This window comes from Scardinius erythrophthalmus (assembly GCF_964197995.2).
Source record: "Scardinius erythrophthalmus genome assembly, chromosome: 5".
NCBI lineage: Eukaryota > Metazoa > Chordata > Actinopteri > Cypriniformes > Leuciscidae > Scardinius > Scardinius erythrophthalmus.
This window is the reverse complement of record NC_138225.1, coordinates 35,021,478-35,041,397: the sequence shown is the minus strand read 5'-3', so window position 1 is coordinate 35,041,397 and position 19,920 is coordinate 35,021,478. Positions and strand designations below refer to the sequence as shown.

General features: G+C 36.4%; 1 protein-coding gene across 1 annotated transcript; it reads right to left on the bottom strand.

Moving 5' to 3' along the window:
- Positions 1-495: 495 nt before the first annotated feature.
- Positions 496-19,796, bottom strand: cmya5 (cardiomyopathy associated 5). Its single transcript, XM_081365816.1, has 13 exons — positions 19,059-19,796; positions 14,641-18,265; positions 14,006-14,101; positions 12,485-12,718; positions 11,921-11,943; positions 11,503-11,624; positions 11,290-11,424; positions 8,466-8,612; positions 8,048-8,195; positions 6,125-6,258; positions 5,754-5,868; positions 5,367-5,543; positions 496-1,620 (listed from the first exon to the last, which is right to left on the bottom strand). Exons 1-13 carry the CDS (start codon positions 19,178-19,180, stop codon positions 1,368-1,370), a joined length of 5,331 nt encoding a protein of 1,776 aa, XP_081221942.1. The 5' UTR covers positions 19,181-19,796; the 3' UTR covers positions 496-1,367.
- Positions 19,797-19,920: the final 124 nt, after the last annotated feature.

The following is a 19,920-nucleotide window of genomic DNA, read 5'->3' as shown; positions in this document are numbered from 1 at the left end:
AGAAATTTCAAAAACAAAAAAAATCTTACAGACACCAAACTTTTGAACGATATACAGTATATATAATTCATATATAATCTTAATTCATCTATGATCTTAATTCTTTGTTTATTAAAAGATTTCTAATGGTTAAACTTTTAAATCAATCCAGTCATTCTCAGAAATACAAATAAATACACAAGTAGACTAATTTATAGTAGGGCTGTCAAAAGATTAATCGCGATTAATCGCATCCAAAATAAAAGTTTGTGTTTAAATAATATGTGTGTGTACTGTGTATAATTAAATTTGTATCTAGAAATACACACACATGCATGTATATATTTAAGAAAAATGTGTTATTTATATATAAAAAAATATATATTTATATATAATATAAATTATATATAAATATATACAGTATATGTATGCAAATATTTATTAAATATCTACATGCATGTGTGTGTATTTATATATACAAAATAATTATACACAGTACACACACATATATTATTTAAACACAAACCTTTATTTTGGATGCGATTAATCGCGATTAATCTTTTGACAGCCCTAATTTATAGCACTACTAACTTATTCAACAACACTGAAATTGAAAATTTTTAAAGAATAATTTACAAAACAAAGTGCAATCCCTACAGTATGCAGCCATTAAAGATAACAAATATGGTTAAAATTTATTTTCTCTTATGCAAGTGTTGATTTTGACTTCATAGCGGAGCTTTCAGAGTGAAAAATGACAATAAATAAATAAAAAAATACACCCATGATACTCACATTATCCATTGTAAGTGAAAACTAAAATCAGTCTATTCACTTTACTGCACTTTTACCTTTGGTTAGTTTTTGAGTACGTGAAATCCAGCAACAATTTTAAATAGAAACTGAAGGGAAATAACCTTTTTCCTACCAAATCATGAAAATAAACTAAGCCACAGAAATATATGAGGGAGGATTCAGCTATGAAAGTCTATTATTAGCTTTGCCAAAATCTGTTTCTCTGTAGCTTCCAAAAATAAATACACTGACACTGAATATAAATGTCTGCACATCAAGTGATCCGGGGTGCATCATATATGACAAGCAACAAAACTGGTCGCATGCACTTTCTGTTTAATATATACAAAAACAACGCAACAGCTCCACAAAACTAGTTTCTGGAGGGATTTAAAAGCACAGCTTCAAAAATAGTCCTTCCTTTCACAAAACGTAACATTTCTCATAATCTCTTCAGTCACACCATATCAATAAACTGAGCAACTTTTCACGTGACAGCACAATATGGTTTCATTTCCTATTAAGAAAGATTCACTTGATTCATTTACTGTCGCACAACCAAACCCAGAGCACTGAGACTTGAGTCATGTAAACTAGCAGTGCTTAACAAACTCCGGCACCTCCATGGTCATTTTCAGCTCTAGCTTCCCCGGCTGCTCAAGGACAAACACAGGGTGGCAGGGCTCTGTGAAAGTGTGCTGAAAAGTGCCCAAGAGCTGCCCGTTCTGAGCATTGAAGAAGAGGAGCCGACCCCGGCTGTAGTCCAACAGAGTGCCGATCCGCGCAGGCATGTCCACAACAAAGATGTCAGACTCCACACGGTCATGAAGTAGTTCAAATCTGCAGCTGGAGAGAACACGGGTTAATACAACACATTCAATAAATCAAATAATGACCTTTCTATTCATCAAAGAATCCTGAACATTTTTTTGTTGCATCATGGATCAAATCAGCATACAGTATTAGAATGATTTCTAAAGGATCATATGACAGTGAAGACTGCCATCACAGAAATAAATGACAGTAACACAACACAACATTACAGTTTTTACTGTATTTTTGATCAAATAAATGCAGCCTTGAGAACAACTTCTCTCAAAAACATAAAAAAATCTATTTTGAATGGTAGTGGATATGCAATGTGATCTTTGATTCCATCCATTTTTTTTTTTTTTTGTCATCCATTCATTCCAGAACCAAAATGTCTGATAATAGGGACACTACTGATATTCAACTGGTCATGTGATCTCACCAGTTACGTAGAATAAAATAGCTTTTTTTCTAGGCCACGGAAATGGCTGCAGTCTTTATCTCAGATGTACAGGTACGTCACTTTTATATGAACCTTTGGGGAAAATGACTTATTTTACCTTTAAAGTTCAACACTTTACCGTGTTGTCAATAAAAACAATTCTGATTTGATTGAAATAGCTGGGATTTGACAGGACCCTCTAACATCATACACAATATACAGTAACTTCATAGTAGTGGACCTGGGATTTTTAGAAGTAGGCCTACACACAGAGCCGGATTAACGCAAAGGCAAACTAGGCACGTGCCTAGGGCCCGATTGGCGGGATGGGGCCCAGACAGAGGGACAAAATAAATAAATAAATAAAAATAAATAAATGTTCAAATGTCCTATCTACAATTTATTTCAAAATTTATTAAATAACTAAAAATAGTGACGATGTTTATCTAAACCATAGACTGTTACATTATATCACATTAACGCGAGGCGCCAGCCAGTTAAGTCCGAGGGGACGTCAGCGGCGGTCAGGGGCGGTCAACGAACGCATCCATCAGGTGCTGCGAGTGCGAAGCAAAAGCCTAAATAGGCACGCAAAGAAGCACATTTCGTAATGCAGGTCATCGATTTTGGAGTGATTGCAATGTATTTTAAATATAAACTTGTGGGCTACTGTAGATCAGCGTCATTTCTGGAAAAATAATTCATCGCTTTGTTAGTCTACGAGTTTAAAAGAGCGCGAGCGTCATTAACGTGCCCAGACGCGACGCTTTGAATTTGCGCGTACAATGAATAACATCGCGTTGGGAGCTGACTAATAAAAAAGCTACAAAAGTAAAAGACAAGACGTTTGTATTCAAAGTTAAAAAACCAACACACTGCAACATTTTTAAATGTTTCAAATAAAAGATCTCATATCTATGGGTCTATCTTCTATATTCTGCTGATGATTAGATAATACCCTGACATCATAGCCTATACGAATATTAGTTTAGAATTTTTTTTCTGCTCAGTAGCGATCGTATCTTTCTCTTCCACTTGATTTGTGTATAGCATATTTAAGGTAGCAATGCAATACATAATATCATATTACTGATATTAATAATATGACAATATCTGCAGTCAATATTGATTAAATGGGAGGGAAACATCCTGCCCATAACGTAGCTATGAAAACATTTATAAAAGCACGTTCATGTTCATCTACTGAAGTGCTATTCTGGAACTGTGAATAAACTGAATAAAACAGCAAAATAACAAGAAGAACAATAACATCTTCATTAAACAAAAAAGAGATTACCTTAGATAAAGTTTGATGTAGTAGGCTACCAGTAAAAAGTCTGGACCCATTACTATTTTTAATGTTTCTGAAAGAAGTTTCCTATTATGCTCTTCAAGCCTGCATTTATTGGATCAAAAATACAGAAAAACAGGAATATTCAGCAAGGATGTGTTAAATATATAAAAGTGATAGTGAAGACTTTTTTAAAACAACTTTTTAATAATCAAAAAATCCTGAAAAAAGTATCACATGTTATAAAATAAATATTAAGCACCATTTCTAACATTTGATAATAAATCAGAATATTATAAAGTTTTCTGAAGGATCACGTGACACTAAATTCAGCTTTGCATCACAGAAATATATTTTAAAGTATAGTAAAATAGAAAACCATTATTTTAAATTGTAATAATATTTCACTATATTATTTTTCTGTATTTTTGATCAAATAAATCCAGGCTTGATGAGCATAAGAGACTTCTTTCAAAAACATTAAAAATAGTCATTTGTCCAAACTTGTGTACTGTGTAAGTAAAAATATACTGCTTTTAAAATTAAATGTTGTATAAATAAAAAGGTTAGGAATCATATTTGTTTCAAGTGTTTTTTATTGGGGGTGGGGGGCCTCCAACATGAATTTTGCCTAGGGCCTCCAAATGTCTAGAACCGGCCCTGCCTACACAAGACTTTTTTTCAAATGCGTATTTAATGGAAGACTAGGAGAACTTTTTTAATGAGAGAACAGATTTAATTTAATTATTTGAAGGCTCAAGTTAATTTACCTCTCTGATTGCCAAAAAGCCTTAATTACAGTGTTTCCACAGTTTGGAATGCAGCTCCAAATGTCCTACCAGCTTATATAAGATACTTAAAGGAACACTCTGACTTTTTGGGACTTTAGCTTATTCACAGTATCCCCCAGAGATAGATAAGTCCATACCTTTTTCATTTCTGTGCGTTCTGTAAGTGTTATTTGACGCACCCACCGCTAGCCTAGCTTAGCACAAAGACTGAATGTAAATGGATAATGGTAGCATACTAATCCCAATAAGTGACAAAATAATGCAAACATTTTCCTATTTACATGTTGTGATCTGTATAGTCACAGCGTGTACAAATAACAAGGCTATATGAGACAGAGACCATTTTTAATCGTATAAATACTGGGAACTATATTCTCACTAGGCGTAGGAGCACAGCTAACGTTACTTGGGCGGAGTGATTAGCGCAGCACACGAGACGCCCTGTGGTGAGGAGCAGAGAGTTCGCTCAGAGTTGGAGTAATAGAGTCAGCAATTACTAGATAGTAAATTTATAGTTTACAATCATGGGTGTTCGCTGTATCTTACAGCTTCCAAAGTTTGTAACTCCTCGTCTGTGTATTCTGGCTCAAAACTATATGGTTCTGGATCTTGGTTTGATACACAGTAAAATTCCTCTGACAATTCCTCAAAGTCAGCCATTATCATGAGTCACGTTCGCTACTAGCTAGTTAGTCACGTTTGTTTTGTTTACGGAACCATCAACAGGGCGTCTCGTGTGCTGCACTAATCACTCCGCCCAAGTAGCTGTGCTCCTACGCCTAGTGAGAATATAGTTCCCAGTATTTATACGATTAAAAATGGTCTCTGTCTCATATAGCCTTGTTATTTGTACACGCTGTGACTATAAAGATCACAACATGTAAATAGGAAAATGTTTGCATTATTTTGTCACTTATTGGGATTAGTATGCTACCTTATCCATTTACATCCAGTCTTTGTGCTAAGCTAGGCTAGCGGTGGGTGCGTCAAATAACACTTACAGAACGCACAGAAATGAAAAAGGTATGTATGGACTTATCTAACTCTGGGGGATACTGTGAATAAGCTAAAGTCCCAAAAAGTCAGAGTGTTCCTTTAAGGTATTTAAATATTTAATAAACTAGTTTATTTAAACTAAAAATAATTTTCTAAAAAAAAAAAAAATTCCGCTGAAAAGACTTTTAAATGTTACTGTTCAAAATGACCTTTGTATCTAATCCTTTTTAGAATAATGAAACACATCACATGAATGGTATACCTTATAGATGTAGGTACACAGTGCAGACACCAGGAGGCCCTGTTCTCCCCCAGTGTGCTGGTTAGTGATACAGTTTGATATGCGACACCGATGCGGTAGGCTTTGCACCTTGACACCTCTGTCTCCCAGTAGTAATATCCAAGAGAAGGCAAAAGCTCACCCATAACAGCTGGACATCTAGGAACAAGTACCAAAAAAAAGAAAAGAGAACATGCATTTGCTGCACAGTTTGTGAAACAGTGTGTGGTGGATCACAAATCTGAAACCAAAACATGAACAGCATATGTTGTGCAATTTGACAATAAATGGTTGTTTGTTCTGCATAAAACTATGTATCTACAGTGGTAGATTTTGTAATGGTGATAACTATTGCACTGAGGTACTTACTCTATGATTGAGGACATTTTACCGTAGGTGTCTTGTGGGTATTCTACCGAGTTCCTGTCCTCTGAAACCTCCAGCGCTGAGTTGGCCGTTTCACTGAGTAACCGGAACCTCGTACCTTAACAAATAACGACATTCACCAAAAAAACACCACAAATAAAATGCAAGAATTTTGTTACAATTGTGATGGTGTCCAACTAACTAAAGGTGTTTGTCTAAAGGTATTTGCGAATCCATTTGACCAATTTTAAAAATTGGGAAATCTTTCACCCTCACACAAAATTTGCATGGATTCCTATTGCAATGGCTGGATTTCGCCAATGAAAACTCGCAACTTAAGATGATGAAGATGATGTAATAGCGGTGAATCTGACCTCTGGTTGAGATAAGGGCCGCCTCGCTCTGCTCACTGGCTCCTCCGGCATTCACTGATTTGATGTAGAAGAGGTAATTTTCATTGGGCTGAAGGAGGACCCTCTGCTCATAGCCTTTTATCCCTGATATGGATCTGTGTATGGAGAGACTGTTTTCAATAAGTGCAGTTTTACCCTCTGTAATGCTCTGATGTGCACCCTTGAGGAATCATGGGAAACTGTGTTCAATGGATCCAGTGAACAAGCTCTTAGTGAAATATGCTACATTAAATATTAACATTAAATGCTACTGATGGCAATTAATGAGTATATTTAATACCATAGAGAAGACTTTTGGTGTAAAAAAAATGTAAAATATACATTTCACCAATAAAGTCAGAATAAACTGGAAATTGTGACCAATTTTTCTTCACTAATGTGCCGAAACATCTGAAAGAAATGGCTGCTCGTTAATGTTTTTGATTAAATAGGTCCTATTAAGTTTTTTTACATTTTCAACTTTATTTACTGTTTATTGCTGTCTGAGCATAAAAACAGTCTGCAAAGTTACAAAGTCTACTCCAAGGGAGTTATTTTCTACATCAGTAAGCACTGTTTCTGAAACGCCTCGATTGTAGTCTTGAGTTTTCTTCCAAAAACATACACATCACAGTATCCCTCTTTTAAATAATTCCCGCCCAAAGCATATGCAAAAAAAGTGGGCGAGGCCTGTTGAAACTCATGGACTGAATCCGAAATCGCCCATATACCCTCAAATAAGGCGTTATTTGAGGGGACAGTCATTTGTAGTGGTGTCCGAAAGCATAGTGAACGTTATTGAGTGCACTTATTCAATCCCACATTGCACCGCAATAAGGAGTGTACAACCGATGTTAGCTCAACGGCTGTCCGAATTCGCTCACTCCTTTTCATTCCCTCCTTCAAGTTAAAGAACAAATCAAGTGAAAAATGAACCTGGGGTTAATTAACACATGGTTACCGAGTCGATCGTTCCCTGCGATGCGTTTTCATGAAAATCGAATGTAAAGAGTTTAATCTTTAAAAACAGATTAGCTCATAACAGTAGTATATTGGGCACAGAGTAAGTAAAAATAAATCGCTAGTTAATACCACTAACAAGGCTCAAAATAGCCTCACACTAACACGGTAACATAACGAGCCACGAACGCCGTGCTACGTTAGATTTAACAAACGTAATTCCTATCGACCAGCTATCCTATCGACGGCGTTCGTGGCTCGATTAGTCGAGACTGTTTTCCAAGATGGATCCTGCATGTCAACGCGTAATGTACTGTCTTTAAAAAGTATCTTCTTATTAAACTGTCTGTACACTTACAAAGTTCTCAATGCTTCGGTTTGTATGTAAGGACCCTCATTATGTTACCGTGTTAGTGTGAGGCTATTTTGAGCCTTGTTAGTGGTATTAACTAGCGATTTATTTTTACTTACTCTGTGCCCAATATACTACTGTTATGAGCTAATCTGTTTTTAAAGATTAAACTCTTTACATTCGATTTTCATGAAAACGCATCGCAGGGAACGATCGACTCGGTAACGATGTGTTAATTAACCCCAGGTTCATTTTTCACTTGATTTGTCCTTTAACAGTATTAGTGGGCTAATGTAGGTAATAGTGAATAAGGGTTTAGGGGCGATTTCGGATTTAGACAGTCATGGTTATGATAAAGGGCGTAAAAAATTTCCAAAACCTGCTCAAAGTGGTTGACCAATCACAACACACTGGTCCCGCCGACCAATCAGAGCACATTGCGCTTTTTGTAAGGTGGGATAATAAAATAAAATGAAATAAATCTTTTTTTTTTTATCATTTCATGGGAACTTAAAACAAAACATAAAAAAAGGATGGTTTTCTCTTGACCCCTAGTGCTGTTTCTGCTTGTACAGAGGGCTGGTTAACTGTACCTGAGTCCCTCTCTCTCGCATGCATACTGGCGGCAATACTCCAGTGTGAAGCAGTCTACAGCACTGGGCTGAACGGAGCTCCAACGCAGCGTGGCCGTGTCCCACAGCACTGTGCACTGTTCTGTCTGGATCACCGGGACGGAGGGGGCTAGAGAGAACACGGTGAGCTGAGTTACTTTTCAGACACTGACTAACAGATAATCCCAAGTTTATTTAGCTAAATGTGAATATGTGAACCATATTTAATCTGGATTGAAAACACATACACTGTGGAATTCGCATTCCATGTCAGTGATCTTGTAAAGAGGCTCTACATGGTCATCTCATTATGTATAGATATATTATGACACACAACATGATCTCTTGCTCTCACAAACATCATGCGAGTCAGAGGGGATTTGCACAGAGAGTAACTAACCGGTTCTGAAGGGCAGTCTCTCACTCGGCATGCTGCAGCCTGTGTAGTTCACCGCCATCACCCACACTTTATAACACTTATCCGGTTCCAGCTCTTCTAGATTACAGTAGCTCTCCTTCACAGTCACCCTGTACTCCTCTGAGATAGCTGCAGATTCAATTACATTTAACATACTTTATCTGAAGCATGTGGCTCATCTGAGCATCCCTTTGACATACTTTTACATACTAATAAGTGTTTGTAGTACTGTCAGATTGAAAACAAAAAAAGTGTGAATGTTAAAGGGATAGTTTGTGAACTATATTTCGAACAATGTTTCAACTGATTTTATCCATAAAATGAAAGTCAGTGCGGTCCAAAACAACATTAGACCAACTGACTTTTTCAAAATATCTTCTTTTATGTTCCACAGAAGAAAGTAAGTAATATAGATTTGGCGACATGATGGTGAGTAAATGATTTTAACAGTTTAAGCATTTAACCCACAATTGCAAGGATGTTTGATACTGATAATAGTAACCTAGTAATAGTAACTGACAAAGTAAAAATATTAAGAATATATGCCATTCTATAATATACACAGCGCTGGGTAGATTACTTACAAACTGTAATCCATTACTGAATACAAATTACATGATGAAAACTGCAGTTAGTAACATAATCTATTACATTACACATTTTCGGTAATATAATCTGATTACTTCCTAACCCTAACTCATTTATTACATTGATTTTGAATATAATTATCTTGTAACATATTGATATAATAATGCAAGGAGCAAAAGAAAAATGTATTCCACTTTTAGTTAGCAACAATGTGAAGAGCATTAAAAATACGTCAGGTTTTCATAAATTATTGAAAAGCTAATAATGAATTCAATCTTGAAAATGTTAAGTTAAAATAAAAATTAAAAATAAAACACTTACTAAAAAATATTGTACTTGTTTATTACGGTGGCCCAGTAGTGCACAACACAACGAAATGTAAAAAGCAAACATAAGTTCACAACACAACGAAATAAAGCCACAACACAACGGAAACAAGCCACAACACAACGGAAAATCCACAACACACCGAAATAAAGCCACAACACAACGGAAACAAGCCACAACACAACGAAAAATCCACAACACAACGAAATAAAGCCACAACACAACGGAAATAAGCCACAACACAACGGAAAATCTACAACACAACGAAATAAAGCCACAACACAACGGAAATGCTCCCGACCACTTGAGGGCTCTCGGAGCCCAGTAAAGTTAGTTTTCCAAGTCATTGTTCTATAGAGTCAGCAGTCTTAATATATAAATACCACGATAAGTTTTAACAGTGTATATCAACATTACTTCAAAATAACCTACATGAATTATAGCTGCGTATTTGATTTATACTCGAGAATGCTTGGACGCGCTACCACAGCGCATGATCGTCAGGGAACGTCTGGCAATTCCACCAAGTGGTTAAAACGTATAATTTATTATAATATAATTTGATAAATAAAAATAAAAACCATTTGGTGAAATTGGAAGGAATTGGCACAATTCCACATATAATAAGTCAGTCTGGTCACTAGGAACATGATAAAAGAAAAAAAAAACTTTTACAGAAATTTCCTAAAAAAAAAAAAATGTTAATTACTGTAAATACATGAAGGGTATTGGAAAAAAGTCATTATTAAGTCATTATAAAAGTCTTATTAAGTCAGTCTACTATCAAATACAATCAAGCTTTGGATTTTGAACATGTCTGTTTTTGAATGTTAAAAGTAATTTTAATTAAAACAAATTATACGTTTTAACAACTTGGAGGAATTGGCAGACGCTCCCTCAGGGATAATGCGCCGTGGTAGCGCGTCAAAGCATTCTAGAGTATAAATATGCAGCTATAATGCACGTAGGTGATTTTGAATTAATAAATGTCGATAAACAATGGTTAGCTACATACTGTTAAAACTAATCGTGGTGTTGATATATTTTTATAGACTGCTGACTCTCTAATGAACAATGGCTTGGAAAACTAACTTTACTGGGCTCCGAGAGCCCTCTAGTGGTCGGGAGCATTTCCGTTGTGTTGTGGCTTTATTTCGTTGTGTTGTAGATTTTCCGTTGTGTTGTGGCTTTATTTCGTTGTGTTGTGGATTTTCCGTTGTGTTGTGGCTTGTTTCCGTTGTGTTGTGGCTTAATTTCGTTGTGTTGTGAACTTATGTTTGCTTTTTACATTTCGTTGTGTTGTGCACTACTGGGCCACCGTAGTTTATGCTGTGTAGCCTCTCAATTGTCCATGTAATTATACCTCATTTTTTTAGAATGAGAATTAGGAGGAATCATTTAATTATGATTCGTAAATGTAATCAACAAAAAGTAACTGTGGTCTGATTACATGTATTTTAAAATGTAATATAATCTTATTACAAACATTTAATTTTAGGAATCAGATTATGTAATCCAGATTACATATAATCAGTTACTACTTAGCACTGACTATATATAACATTCAAATCAAAAGTTTGGGGTCAGTAAGATTTTTTTTTTTTTAAGAAATGAATACTTTCATTCAGCATGAATGCATTAAATTGATTCTAAGTGACAGTAAAAACATTTATGTTACTAATTTATTTTTATTTAAGATAATACTATTTTTTTATATAGATATTCATCACAGAATCTTGAAAATGGCTGCTGAAAATTCAACTTTACCATCACAGGAAAACACATTAGAGACTTCTTTAAAAAAATCTTACCAACCCCAAACGTTTGAACTGTAGTGTATTATCTGTTTTCGGTATGGATGTTAAAACCCTGCTCTCCCCTCTAGTCTTACCTCCTTGTGGCTCTTCCATGCAGTAGACTTGGAAGCAGTCAATAATGTCATCCTCATTGACTCTCCAATACACAGTGACAGAAGTGCTGGTTGCAGAATTGGCCTCTTGAGGCTGGAGATGTGGGTTTTGAGGCACTACAAAATGAGAGATAATTCAAGTCAGCAAAACGTGAAGGGAGTTTATCTGCAATGGAAATCTTAGCTGAGGCGCACCTGGAATGGCTTGTCTGTTTTTCCTCTCATTGCCTGATTTGCCCTTGGCATAGTCCTCAAAAACCAGCAGCCCTCGTGGACCAAGTTCAAGTGACATGGTGGATTCCAAAGCTGTATTCAACCTAATTAAAAAAATAAATGGAAGGGTCACTGGAAGAAAATCCAGCTTATCACAATATTTTCATCATGTGTAAAAACCCCATGCGGTAAATTATTTGATTTCTATTCATTTAAAGGCTACAAAAACTTGATTTAAACATTGTTTTGAACACACCAAACTCAACAAGGCAACTAAAACAAGCTTCATCGAGCTTCTATTCGTATTAATTTAATATGCAGATCATTTTTGAAGTATTGTAATTAGCATTTGATGTTAGGAAAGCCACTGGATGCAACATAAATTCAAGCCTTCAGTTACCTCATATTGATATCTTTTGATGACTGAAAAGGGGTGAAAAAATAGCTTGATTAGACTAAAATATCCATTCTAGATAGTTCATCTCTCTTAACAAATCTTAGCTAAGCACTTTAAAAATGCTTCCCAAAGCAACTATGGCCTTGGACAAAATCAATACATTAATACTAATCTTCATGCGTGACCTACTTTAAAGGAGAAGTTCACTTTTAAAATTAAAATTCTGTCATCATATAATCACCCTCATGTTGTTTCAAACCTGTATGAATTTCTTTCTTCTGCTGAACAGAAAGGAAGATATTTAGAAGAATGTCAGTAACCAGGCAGTTTTTGGGTCCCATTGACTTCAATAGTAGGAAAAAAAATATACTATGGAAGTCAATGGGACCCAAAAACTGCCTGGTTACTGATATTTTTCTAAATATCTTCCTTTCTGTTCAGCAGAAGAAAGAAATTCATACAGGTTTGAAACAACAAGAGGGTGAGTAAATGATGACAGAATTTTCATTTTAAAAGTGAACTTCTCCTTTAAGCGAGTAACTAACACACAAATGAGGAAAGCCTCACAGAGAGAAACTTGAGTGGGTCCGTCTCTTCCTCCTCCTTAGCCGTCATCTCCATAGTCTCCTTGGCCTTGTCGATATTCTCCTGGAACGACACAATCTGGTCGTACAGCTGCTCCAGTTTGACCTTTTTCTCCTCCTCCATGGCCTGAGACATCTCATTATACTGATCCATCACCAGCTTCACCACCTCCTCATTGTGCTCCTTTATGATCTTCTCACAATCATTAAAGTTCTCCTGCGGGAACAGCACAATAAAGCTACACATTAGTTCTCAGTAACCTTTCTCACTTTAATAGCATCCCCAAGCTGACAGTGCACTAACGTAAGCACTACAAAACTCTCACTCCAGATTTTTGGGAGAGCAATATTCACCTTCATGATGCTAAGATTCTGTGGGTGGTTGCCAGGACATTGCTACTCATTTTCTAGGGCAGTCACAACCATTTTGAACTGATGTGTATGATCTTTTGGTCTCTAGAAGTGACTTTTTTCCTTTTTCTTTTTTTTTTTAAAGGTATTTTTTGATGTAATGCTTATTCATGCAAAATTGATGCAATGCATATTTTTGAGTTAGGAACAATGCGTTTAATTTGTTAAATAACGTGTTATGTGTTAAAATTCATTTTTGGATCTTTTTTTACTCAGGTGGTACAACCAAATATTTGTAAAAAAAAACAAACAAAAAAAAACATTATATATATATATATATATATATAATCTTAAGTAACCCAGAGTGTCTACAGTGCCTAACTCATTACTATTTTGTGGTTGTTTTTATTCACATTAATTTATAATTATTTCATTCTAGTGGCCAGGTATTTAGTATCTTTAGCATCCACTTTTACTTATAACATTTACTTTTAAAGACAGAAAAATAATCATAAAAGTATACCGGTAAATGCATTAAATACTATTCACAATCTAGTTTTCAGCCATTTGTTCACTTTGACCTATTAGTTGGTTTAAATCAAGAATTTACATGGTTGTACCACCTGATGAAGTTAAGTTATGTCACCTGACAACATTAATAATGACAGGGATAAAATATTTTTACATTTCAATTACATCTAAAAAATTAAATACAAATACAAGTGTTTTAGTCATCAGTCTCTATTGAAGTAAAAGTAGTAAATTGATCAAAATCTGAATAAATCACATCATCACATTCGGAACATGGGAACTGGAATAGGCTACAGTGCAATTTATTGGTTAGATACACTGTAATCGATGTAATCGACCTGACATTTGGGGGTTTAAGATACCAAAACATAAATAATAATATTTTATAATGTACTAAAAATGAATGCAAACTAAATTGATTTTATAGAATAAAGTGATATATGTCATGAATTTATCACATTATTTATAAGGAAATAATGCACTTTGACACAAAAATATGCATGTCATGTCATTGACCCAAATATAAGTCTATGGGATTGTCTTTATAGCCAACAGAGCTAAAACAACATTCGGTACAGGATATGTTCCGTATGTGTAAATTAATGCATACTAATGCAAATACCTCCACTGTGTTGTATGCCAGTTCAAGCTCAGATACAAAGTCTTCAATATTCTCTGATCTTCCTTGTAAAACTGATATCAGTTCACTCAGCTGATTCTGAAAAGAAATCACATAGAAAGTTACATTAGACAGACAACATTAAATATTTTGAGGTGCAGAACACAATGCAAATTACACAAAATAATTAAGATTTATATTGAACGGTTGAGCACAAACTCCTATTTCTTTCCTACTTGCAAATATCAAATCACATTGGTGCAGTCCTGGAATAAACTACATCATGGAAACAGCTGACTACTTTCAGCATTGCTATGAGTCAGTCGGTTCTGACTCATCTGCTATGAATGCTGTCAAAGGCCAATAAAGTAAACAATCTCTCATTGTCTCAACCTGATTTATACTCAAATATTCTTGTGAAGTCAACAAATATGGTTTTAAATGAAATGGTTTTTACAACTGATTATGTGTTTTTTGTCATTTGGTTATATTAGACACTGGATGAGTCCTTCTGTAAACACATTGGCAATCGGTGACAAGCTCTCCAAACAGGCCAGCAGTGAAAGATCAGATGTCAAGCTGATGTCAGGAAATCATGTCTTAGCACACTCTTTCAAAGCACAGGGAGCTTAACTTACCTTAACACTGTCATAGGCCTCATCCAAAGAGGCCATCTCATGGTTTTGATGCTCAGCCTCACTCAGCAGTACTGGACAACGGCAAACAAGGCAGAACGCATCCATTGGTTGAATTTCAAGTTCCTCTTGATGTTCATATTCCGCCATTTGTGCAATATCCAAATCCTCAACAAATTCAAAGCCTTTTTCCAGAGTTTGATCTGACAGTCGAACTTGTTCACAGTGCCCATCCTCAGCTAGAGCTTGTTCAGACTGTCTTGCCTCTTGTTCGGTGACCATCTCATAACCAAGTTCCTCTGCAATTTCCTGCTGCACATCTGGGTCGCAGCTCAAGGTCGACAGGTCCTCTTGAGGTGTAAAACTTCGCAATTGTGAGAAGACACCTTTATCCCTACTTAGGCTTCCTCCTCTATGTATATCTTCATACATTTTGTCACTATCCTCTGGCTCTAAAGGTGAGACTCTCATTGCTGAGGGGTCATCTTCATCAACTGGAGGAGGTGAAATGGGCTCTGGTAGGTCTGTTATATCTTCAATTTGTGTTTTCTTTTTTGTTGATGTTAGAGGTAACATCTTATTCTCAATATCTGTCCGACTAATGGCTGATTCTTTGACTGGGATCTCTCTGGTTAATATGGTCACGTCATTTATTTCACTATATTCTTCTACCTGTTCCTCCTTTGTTGGTACAACAGCTGACAGTCTTACTTTCGATAGGTCCTCTACATTGTCTGTTACTTTTATCTCTTCCGTGCTTTCTCGAGCAAATGCCTCCATGTCATTAGCTAACAATATGCTATATTCTTGCCTTGAATTAATCATTTGATTCATCTCTGTTGTCACTCTTTTCTCAGAAGGTATCTCGTCCTGAACGGGCTCATTTGTGGTGTCAACTTTCTCATTTGCTTCCTCTGTAACATCCACCTTGATTTCCTCAACTTTTTCATGTTTTTCTGTAACCACAGGTTCTTCAATCCTTGGTATGTCAACAAGTTCTTTTTGCTTTTCCAGCCTTTGCTCAAGCAATGGTGCCTCATTTGTAGGCCTATCTGTACCTGTGCCCTCTTTGCCTTTCTTGTTTGTTGCTATGAATTCATTGTGTAATTCTGGATACATTTTCTCCTCGCTTGTAATCTCAGGTTTAGTCTGAAGCTCAATGTTTACTGTATCTGTTCCACTTGGATGTGACTTCTCTAATGAGCTTTGAATAGAAGTAAATTTAGACTCTGGCTTTATTTCAATTTCTGTTAACACATCTGTTGTACCAATATGAGCCTCAACCTCTTGCGCTGCACCAATTTTGTCAATTACTTGCTCTTGTTTTTCCTTCTTGGGAATTATACCTTCACTCACTTTATTCTCAATCACAGCAAGTATTTCTCCATTTTCATGGACTTGAGAGTCATTTTCTAAAGATTTTGCAGTAAGTTTAACTTCAGTAGCATCTGTTGTAATTGTTTCAGTCTCTTCTAAAGGCTTGACTTCTTTCTCTACTTTTGAAGGTTCTACAGTTTTTGGAGGTTCTGTTTTATCTAACAGAGGTTCTTTGAGAATGACAGCCCTCTGAGAAATTATTTCTGGTTCTTCTCTTTTTAATATTTCAGTATTGAGTTTATCGACCCCTGAGGTAAGATTTTGCTCTAAAATTTTGCCTTGTGTCTTGGTTTTATTATTCTCAACTTCATAATTTTTAGTAATAGTAATTGTTTCCTGAATGTCAGCAATGGCATCAGCTACTTCATGACGTCTATCCACACTGCCCTCAGAAACACCAATTTTTTCAACAGCAAGTGGTATATCGGACTGAATTTTCTCAGAGCTCTTTGTTACAGACATAATTTTAAATTCATCTTTAGTTTTAATAACATCTTCATGCGCTAACCCCCCAGGCACTTGAATATGAGCAGTCAGACTTATTTGTTCCTGTCCACTGCGATCTACTTCACTGGTGGTTTTGCATTCTGGCTCAAGGACTTGATCCATTTGAGGTTGTGTGTCACTGAGGTCACCTTTAGTTGTGATACTGTCCTTGATAATGACAGTGACATCACATTGCTTTTCATTTTCCCTACTATGCTTCGCAACCAGGTCGTCTGATGTGACCGTTCCTGTAATGATAATTTCCACCTCTGGTTGGATTTCTGGAGCACAGTGTCCATCTGAACAACACCCTGTGGACTCACACTGTGCTTCACCTTCAATTTTATCTTGCACACATGGTTGATCGACAGTTACTTCATCATTTTCTTCTTGTGCTCTATCTAAACATCCAGTGAGTTCAAATTTACTTTGTGACCATGCTAATTTCCCCCCATCTTCCTTCTCTTTGGCCTCAGGTACATTAGCAACCACTGGTGTTTCATCCTTCAGTATGAATTTCTCCAAATATCCATCTGCATCATCAGAATCAGAGTATCTCCTTTTGAAAGACCGTTCTGAAACAACACTCTCCGTATCTGAGAAGTCGTCTTCTTTCTTCCTGTCTCCTACTGTGTCCTCATAAAGGTCTGAGTAATGGAAGGACATTGCTCGTGGTTCCTCAAGAAGGACAAGATCTATGATCTTTGGTGGTCCGGTAGGGAGGAATACAGGTGTGAGGATGCATTCCTGACTCCCAAATAAGACTGATCCACTCTCTTTAAGAGATTTAGAGCTCTCTTTTGCTGTACTTCCAACTCTGCCCTCACACTCTTGGGGAGGCTCTGCATTCAAATTATTTCCATAAAACACTTCGTCAAGATGCTCATCTGCAATTTCAACATCACTGATGAATACAAAGGAATCATCATCAACAGCTTCATCTACTTTTGGTTCCTCGAGTTTCTCTTGAGGTTCCTCCGGCTGGACAGTCACTTCTGGTTCAAGTTTTTCCATCAGTGTAGTGCCATCACTAGGTGCCTGCTCATCTAACAGTGTGAATTTTTCAAGGTAGTCCATATGAGTTTCATCCTTTTTGAGCTGTTTGTCAGCAAAGATCTGGGATGAATCCTTCAAGCTTTCATTTTGCTTTATTTCCTCAATGTCTATCTTCATAGGAAAACTGTTTGTAGCTACAGGTTCATGCTTATGTTTGGATTTTATCTTTGGGGTATCATCCAAGTAGGCTAAATTCTCCACCAGTTCAGTGCTATCTTCCTCATCTACTGTAGAAAGCTTTGATGGTACAACAATATTGAGTATTTCAAAACCATCTGATATCAAACTAAAAAGATCTTGATCCTTGCTTCCAGCAGACATACTATCCTCATTGCTTTCAGACCTGATATTCGGCACTGACACCTCAATCATTGCCGGTCTTTCCTCACCTACCCGACTTTTTGGCAGTCTGGAGCTTGGCTTTTTAAACCTGTCACCCAGCTTGCCTCTGCTGCTTGTTTTTTTCCTCTTTATTCTGTCTTCATCCATTATGATCACAATGTTCCCCTGTGTTCCAGAACCTTCCATGCTGTATTGTTCAGATGGAGAGCTTCCTTCTGAAGCCCATGGAGTTGAGCATCTACTGGAAGCCGTCTCCCATACTATCCCACTGTCCTCGCTCTGTACCGTCACCATAGAGAAGGATGGGTCAACCATCAGACACTGGAGTTTAGGCTTCACTGATGGATCCTGCATAACTTCCTTTAAACTAAACAAAAAGATTTAGAAACAGGTATGGTTCAACAAAGCAATGTAGTATAGAATACTGCAGTCTATGGCAGATATTGTAACTTTGTATGTTTAGTGCTTAACTAATAATGTTTGGAAGTTAAAGGGATAGTTCACCCAAATATGAAAATTCAGTCATCATTTACTCACCCTCAAGTTGTTCTAAAACATGAAAAGATATTTTGAAGATTGTCAGTAACTAAAACAGTTTATGGGCCTCATTGACTTCCATAGTATTTTTTCCCCATACTATGGAAGTCAATGGGGCCCATCAACTGTTTGGTTAGGCCTACCCATATTCTTCAAAATATTTCTTTTGTGTTCAGCAGTAGACAGAAATTTATACAGGTTTAGAACAACTTGAGGGTGAGTAAATGATGACAAAATAGTTTTTGGGGGGTAAACTATATCCCTTAAAAGCATCAGTTATGTTTGAAGTTAAAAACAATTAGTAGAAGGTAACATGCAGGAGATAACTGCTTATTACAGACTTGAGAGTGGATTTATCAACACCAATCAAAAACTGAACATAGTTGCAAACTTTTTTGTGGCTACTTAAATGGTTTGCGAATATATTGTATATTTACAAAAATAAATAAACGTATTTAATACATATGCAAAAAGAGTATTTGTGTGTAACTTTTTGTTCAAACCTTTTGGGTGTTAATCACCCAAATTAGGTGGTGACAGGGAAAGAACATTCATATAAATACCTAGGAGAAAACATCATTAATCCCAAATTTTATAACTATAAAGCGCCCGTGGCAAACTACCTTTTATGAAGTTCCTCAATCTCATCTTCGTCGTCGATTTTGATTATTCCTGGCCCCACGTCCTGCAATTCCCCCATCTCTGGCTCTGCCCCCTCACATTTCCCTTTCACAGCACGATCCATTTTGATAATCGAAATATGTTGGTGTTATTTTAAAATAATAAACGGTCTTAACTAGTACAGCTTCGTGTTGGTATCATGTCTCGTTGGGTGCAGTTCGTCTTACTCAGCGGCTGCTGTAAATAGATTACAAATATTCATGTAAGTTACTCAAGGCTGCGCACTTGGAAAACAGTCGCCGTTGTCCCCGTTCTTTGAAGCCCGAGTTAAGGATATTGTCCAATATATTTCATTTCCTTTGTCAACTTCTAAGCAGTAGCACATCGTTGACCATGTCCAGAACAGTAAAGCTTGCATGAAACTACAGTGGCGGTGTCCCCTGTAATATGACACGCAGAGAACACCGCCATGTCCATGAGGGACAGGAGTGGAGGACTCAGGCCACCGTAGTGTCAGTTTCCTTTGGCTGTGCTAATTTTACTCTCTAACCCCCCAAGCAGCCATTTCAACGTTCTTTAACTCATATCATGCTATGAATCGAGAATAATAACCCATTAATGGATGCTGCACTACATTCAAAACATAAATCACATTTACTTGCCGTTGAAAGTGTTACTGAAAGCTTCTGAACTGCTCCACGCAGAAACCTATCCAGTTCAAAAGTACTCAGTTGACCAATACAATTCTCTGAACATATTGAATATGTATTCTGATTTGGTCATAAAAAGAATTTACCTTAAAATAGGAAACGTAGAGGTTTTACCAGTTCTACATAAAATCGCTTTCTCATTTCTCTATCTGAA

Bases quoted from the DNA above. Each gene is read 5' to 3' on its own strand.
- cmya5 (XM_081365816.1), bottom strand. From the start codon at position 19,180: ATGGATCGTGCTGTGAAAGGGAAATGTGAGGGGGCAGAGCCAGAGATG. The intron at 11,944-12,484 runs GTGAGGCTTTCC...ACCCCTTTTCAG, and splicing joins ACCCACTCAAGTTTCTCTCT to TCATCAAAAGATATCAATAT. The intron at 11,425-11,502 runs GTGCGCCTCAGC...CTCATTTTGTAG, and splicing joins AAACAGACAAGCCATTCCAG to TGCCTCAAAACCCACATCTC.